This window comes from Nannospalax galili, unplaced genomic scaffold (assembly GCF_000622305.1).
Source record: "Nannospalax galili isolate Female #2095 unplaced genomic scaffold, S.galili_v1.0 scaffold191, whole genome shotgun sequence".
NCBI lineage: Eukaryota > Metazoa > Chordata > Mammalia > Rodentia > Spalacidae > Nannospalax > Nannospalax galili.
Window position 1 is genome coordinate 2,855,041 of NW_008331484.1, and position 6,853 is coordinate 2,861,893.

The 6,853-nt window shown below is 35.6% G+C and overlaps 1 protein-coding gene across 2 annotated transcripts in view; it reads left to right on the plus strand.

Annotated features, from left to right (window-relative positions):
- The window catches only part of Dcn (decorin), a 39,524-nt gene extending 32,976 nt beyond the window's left edge, over positions 1 to 6,548 (plus strand). For both annotated transcript variants that reach the window (XM_008823895.3, XM_008823905.3), the window contains exons 7-8: positions 743 to 881; positions 6,141 to 6,548. In XM_008823895.3, coding sequence (XP_008822117.1) covers positions 743 to 881; positions 6,141 to 6,335 — 334 coding nt within the window. In that variant the 3' untranslated portion in view covers positions 6,336 to 6,548. The remainder of the gene's footprint in view (positions 1 to 742; positions 882 to 6,140) is intronic.
- Positions 6,549 to 6,853: the final 305 nt, after the last annotated feature.

Sequence of the window (6,853 nt, forward strand, 5' to 3'; positions counted from 1 at the left end):
TAATTAGTAGATGTGAAAAACATTACCATTGAAATCTACCTGATGACTTTATATCCATGCTCAGATGCCAAGGAGCTCAGAAATTAACCGTCACTAGTAATAATCAGATATATAGGAATGTGTATTTTCAAAATCAGTTGTTGATTGAATATATAAACAAGTTTTTAAATAATGAACAGTTATCTTGAATAAATTATTAGGAGTTCTATATTCTAAGAAATATGGCAGTTCCAAGTGAATGATTAGGGCTTGGAGTGTCCCCAAATATAGGAGATACAGTTCTGAAAAAGAAAAACTAAGAAATACAAGATAAATGTCTAAGACTTAGGGGAAAACCAGTATGTTCAGAGCTAAGATGCCAGTTTAAGAATCTGCGCCCATACACAAACATGTGTTCATGCACCCTCACACATACCTGCACATGGCACATGAACACGTACATACACACACATAGACACACACACACACACACACACACACACACACACACACACACACGGAGAGGCTTTGTCTAGACTCAGAGAGGTTGGAAGAAAGGAACTTTAAGCAAGAGGAGCAGCATATGAAAATCAAAGGGTTATCAATTCTATCTTTGTCTAGACTCAGAGAGGTTGGAAGAAAGGCACTTTAAGCAAGAGGAGCAGCATATGAAAATCAAAGGGTTATCAATTCTATCTCCTACACTGTCTGTAAGAAAGCCCTCAAAATGGGTAGGTGCATTCATTTCTGCTTTTCACTGCAGATTGGGGCTGAGTTTCAACAGCATCTCTACTGTGGACAATGCCACTCTGGCCAACATTCCTCACCTGAGAGAGCTCCACTTGGACAACAACAAACTCATCAGAGTACCTGGTGGGCTGGCAGAACATAAATTCATCCAGGTAATGCAAAGCCATTGCTTGTTATGAGGAACATCTAGAGAGTAACTCTCCTTGTGATATGCTAGGAGGCAGGATGCTCAGAAGAGGGTTTTGTGGTGTCATAGTTCTCTAGACTGGTATAAGAAAATCCAATGAACTGGGGAGGGGAGGATCCTTAGAAACATTTATTTCTACAATTCTGGAGATACAAAGTTTGAGATCAGAGTCCAGCATGGTTCGGTTCTGGTAAGGGCCTCAATCAGCTCTCATATTTCTGATGTATCATCATCTAGTTCTCACACAGAGGACAGAAAATCTCTTATAAGTCCAATGATCCCATTTGCAACCGGGTCAACTCCCAAAGTTGCATCTCCCAATAACACACTGCTGGGATGAAAGTTTTGAAACATGAATTTGGAAGGGTATAGAATTCAGTCTATTGCTAAAAAAAAGAACTTTTAATAATTTTAACCAAGTATTCTTACTTTGTAGAAAACAGGTTCAAATATTAATTTGTTTTAAGATGAATACTTTCTGAATGTACCACAATACTTACTGGTAAAAAAATATTTCTTACGAAGCAGAGTAATGTGAGGTCATAGATCAGTATAACAGATAAATGTGTGTTGAATAAAACAATGTAAAATGTGATGCCTTGACATAGAATTAAACAGTAGTTTTGTTTGGAAGCTCTAATAGATATTGTACAGCTGAAAAGGACTGTACTGAGTTAATTTTATATCAATTATCCAATTACACGGCTTAGTAAAGATAGAAATACAGGAATCAGCAGTATACTGTGGTGACAGTCGTTTTTGTAAATCTACCAATGAATGTCATGCTAAGTAGTGGACATAAAAATCATATAACAATGTGAGACTTCCAGTGTAACTTTGAGCAGAGAAAACAAAATGTTATTCGAAGTCACTTAAAAAAATCAAGGCCTTTTATCATAGGTCTTACATGCATCCTTATTGAATCGCTTTTTCAGGTTTTAAAGGTAATATTTATATTCATGTGGGTGTTAAATGTGATCATTCTGATTCAGAAACAATATTATGACAGATTTCTATAGGTAAAGTCACCCTTTATGTAATATATTATCTAAATTTTGTTAGTGATTCAGTACAGGTTTGTCTTCTGTTCTTCTATCAAAAGATGTTAATAAATTTCTATCTCCTTTAGTCCCCACTTCCATCTTCTTTATCCCTGTTTGCCCTACATCAGTTAATTACAGTGTGGATGGCATCAGTCTACTAAGCTCATTAGCAACATTTAAAGAATGAAGTACAGTAGAAAAGAATAGATCATCTTAATGGCATGTCATTTTATTTTGTTTCACGTATTTCCATACTAAGCTCCATTCTAAGCATTTCTCATTGTGAATCACAAAGACGATGAAGCATGGTACTTTGTAATTTTTGAATGCAAGAAAAAATTGCACAACACATTTGGATAGTTTCATGCTCGGTTCTTTTTCTCTTTAATTTTTTATATCTATACCTTGTTTACTTCTTCCGACACAGTCCTAAATATTTTACATACTTTATTTTCCTTCTAATTATTTCTTGAATTAACATTCATTATTTTATATATTTTATTACTTCTTTAAGAACTATATACAGGCATATAAGGGGTTTTAGCTACATTCACCCCTTATTTCTTCCCCTAAAACCTGCTGGATCCATCACCTGCCTCTCTTCCCACCTTATGTCCTTCTTTTTGTTATTTTATAACCCATGGAGTCCAATTTATCATGGCTGTATATACATGGATGTTAGACCATCCACTGGAGCCGTGTGCAGTCAATCTACCCTGGACCACACCCTTAAAGAAAGAAAGCTGACTCTTCCTCCCCCAAGCATCCATCAGTTGTCAACAGCTACTCAGCAGGAGGTGTGGGCTCTAGAGAGCCACGCCCCACACAAGGCCTTCAAGCTGGAAAGTTGACTGCCTTGTCCTGAACAAGCAACCACAGCTGCATAGGCAGCCACAACTGCTTTGAACTCCTGAGTAAGACAGTCCCATCATGTCCAAAAGACATGGTTTCACTCCTTTCTTCCCTGACCTCAGGCTCTTACTCTTTCTGACTTTTTCTGTGATGTGTCCTGAGCCTGTGAGAGAAGGGGTATGATACAGATGTCCTATGTGGCTCAATATTCCACAGATATTTATTATCTGTACTTTGGCCTGTTGTGAGTCTTTATGTTAATCACTATCTACTGCCCAAAGGAGCTTCTCTGATGAGGCCTGAGAGCTGCAAAAAGTTGCCTGTGGGGTGCCACCATCTCAGCACAATTTTGAGCATTTGCTTTCTTCCAGTTGCCCCCTTACACATTTCTAGTTGGTCATCTCCTGTCTTATTTAATTGTGTAGAATCATCAGTGAAATTTGGAATAGAAGCGCTATACCTGGACATATTTCCTCTGTTTCCTATCTTAAGATTGGGCATGCAAATATTTACCACTAAGTAAGATGTTATCTCTGGGTATTTTGTATATGCTACTTATTAGTGCTATTCTTAATTCATCTGAAAATCTGAACAGTGTTTTTGGTTTTGGTTTTTGTTTTTTTTTGTTTTTGTTTTGCAAAACGCTTCTCTGTTTAGACAATCATATTTTGGATTTGATTTTAAATGTTTTAAAGATTTATTTTTATTTATGTGCATGTGTATGTGTCCGTATGAATGTATGCCACATGTGAGTGGTGCCCTTGGAGGCAAAAGATAACAGCAGATTCCCTAGAACTGGAGTAACAGGAAGTTCTGTACTACCTAACGTGAGTGCTAGGACCAAACTTGGTTCCTCTGGAAGAACAGCAAGTGCTCTTAACTGCTGACACACCTCTAAAGCCCATTGCATTCCGTTTTTGATACAGTGTGTCAAACTGATTCATTTTCAGATGGTAAATCAGTGTTATATCCCTGAGATAAAGCATGCTTAGAAATAGCACACAGAACTTTTGTATGTTGTGAAATAAAGTTTCCTAATATTTCCTAATATTTGTATGTTGTGAAATAGTATTTCCTAATTATCAATATTTAAAATTTTATGCTTGTGAGAAGTGTTTGATTATAGTTTTCTTTCGTAATATTTTTCTGGCTTTGGTATTAGAAAATTCCAAACTAATGAATGCATAATCTACTTTTCTTTTTATGTAAACTCATATATGATTTATGATTTCTCACACTTCCAGTTTGAGTCATACTCTTCCTCTTCTTGGTAATTACTGCTAGAAAATATAGAGTAATGACAATATTTTCAAAATTTATGCGTCCTACAAAATTATGACTATTGCTTTAGCTTTAGCTATACACATTTCCAGTTTTTATAATATATACTATTCCCCTTTTAAGCAAGTTCATAAATAAGGAATTTTTAATAATGTGTAGATGTGAATTTTCTAGTAGGTAGCACAGTATTTCAAGTCAATATTTTAAAATGATATTTTTAAAGTGTTAATTTTACTTTATTTTATTTTTAGCAAGGTTTCACTGCACAGCCTAGGGTGGCCTCAAACACACAATCTTTCTCCCTACCACTTAAATCTTGAGATTGTATGTGTTTAGCACCAGGCAAGCCTGACTTCTATTTTTCAAAATAAATCTAGTATCTAGTAACACTTAGAATTTTTATTTTAAAATTACTGTTATCATAAGCATGGTACCAAAATGCATATCATAAAATATTTTCATGAATTATGGTTCAAAATTCTTAGAAGAGAATTTGTAAGATAAAATAAATTTTTTGTTGAAGCTTTTGCGTACTCGTGGTGAAATCAGTTGTAGTCCAAGTAACAGGGAGGCTAAGGCAGGAGAACTGAAAATTTGAGGACAGTTTGAGCTACATAGGAAAATTCTACCTTCACAAACAAACGAACAAAAACAACAACAACAACAACAAAAACCCCTTTTGATCTGCCTATGTAAATATCATGGCCCTTAAATATATTTTGAAGTTTTTGATTCTTTATTTAAATTCCAACCTGTGTATATCTTTTTGCTGCTCTTGTTAATTACATACTACTTTCTTCTATGTACTTTTATTAAGACATTTAGTATTTTTGTTTTTTTCTCTAAAAATTAATATTCCACACAGACCCAATATGTGAGATAAGGGCTAATTATCCAACACACTGAATATCTCCTCTGTTCTAGTAGGCACTGGAGATACAGCCGTGAATGAATGGATCAGTTTCCTGACTCATAAGCTTTTACTCCAGAAAAGAAAAACAAAGTCAAACAAATATATAATATATTCCAGAGTGATAACTGCTATGAATAAGGATAAAGAAACCTAACTGAACAGAGAGTGGCAGATTGGGATAGTCAGGGAAAGCATCGCTGTTATGCAGAAATACTAACACGAAGCAGCAAAACTTACAGATGTCTGAGAGAAGCTACTGCAGGTGGAGGAAGCCTTCATGTGACAACACACTGGACTTTGTGTACCTCAAGTGCAAACTGACCAGACAGATGGCTTGAATAGTGAAAGGATACAGTAGGGCCTCATGACAGAAGGATGTCAGAGATGTATGGTTTGAATACCAGTGTTAGAACTTGGGAATTGTAGGAGAAAGGAAGCTATTGGAATGCCATGCCAAAGCTAAGTTATGAATTTTCACTTGTTTCTGTTTTTTGTTTGTTTTTGTTTTTTGGGTTTTTGTTTTGTTTTGTTTTGTTTTCTCTCCCTCTCTCTTTCTCTCTCTCTGATGTTAATAGTCTTCTTTTAAACTTACTTTTGGGAACCTGGAGAGCTGGTTCATTGGTTAAGAGCAAAAGACCTAGATTTGATTCCTAGCACCCATATGGTAGCTAACAACCACTCATAGCTATGACTCCAATTCCAGGGGATTAAATACCTCTCTTCTGGCTTCTGTGGGAACTGCACAGGATAGGTGCACTTACATACACACAGGTGTAATACTCATGCACCTAAAGTAAAAATAAATAATTCAATAAATAAAACTTAAAAAAGTAACTTAGTTTTGGACCAAGGTTTAAAAAAAATGGAATTGCTGTGGGAAGTAAAAGAAGACATTTGACTTTAGAAAAGCAAAGGAGAAAGGAGCAAGAACAAACAGCAATTTGAATAATCAAGAAAGACATGCAACTTACTGAGATGTGTCCGACTAAGGAAGGGAAAGTTTTGAGAGGAAAGGAGAAGTCATAAACTTGGTTTGAGAGGTGTTAATGTATTCAAACTCAAGGGTCAAAATATTTAAAAGAACACTTACACATAGGGAGAGTAATCACCCCCACTGTTTCATGTTTTGTCACAGGTTGTTTCCCTTCATAACAACAACATCTCTGAGGTTGGAGAAAATGACTTCTGCCCACGGCGATATAATACGAAAAGGGCTTCTTACTCTGGTGTGAGTCTTTTCAGCAATCCACTTCGGTACTGGGATATCCCGCCAACCACCTTCCGATGTGTCTACGTGAGCTCAGCCATTCAGCTTGGAAACTACAAATAACTCCCAAGGAGCCTCATTTTTATACTCTGGCAAATATCTTTCAATGTCAGTGCTAAAAAGGGAAAAGAAAAAAAAAAAAAAAAAAAAAAAAAGAAAGCTAGTTCCTGAAAACTCAAGTGCATTGTGGGTGTGTGTTCCCACATGACCTATTATGCATCGAAACAAATATGCAGATTAAATAATTGCCTGCAATAAAGTATTTTGCCTGTCATATTCAGAATCATTTTTTTAAGGTTTCTGTAGATGTGAACTGAGCTCCAAACATTTGGAGTAACCATAGAGGTCAAGAGTTTAGTAAAGCTTTTCTGTTCGAATTTTCAGAAGGAACCAAATAGAGCATCAGTCTTCTGTAATACATAGAGCAATTAACTCTTTTGACATAGTGTCAAATGCCAAACTATAGCAATGTGTTAATCTTCTTTATATTGGTAAAGGCTCATTTGAATATGTAAATTCAATATGGGCTATGTAAAATTTTCACTGTCATATTAAAAATAAATTTTAAAAAAATGCATTCA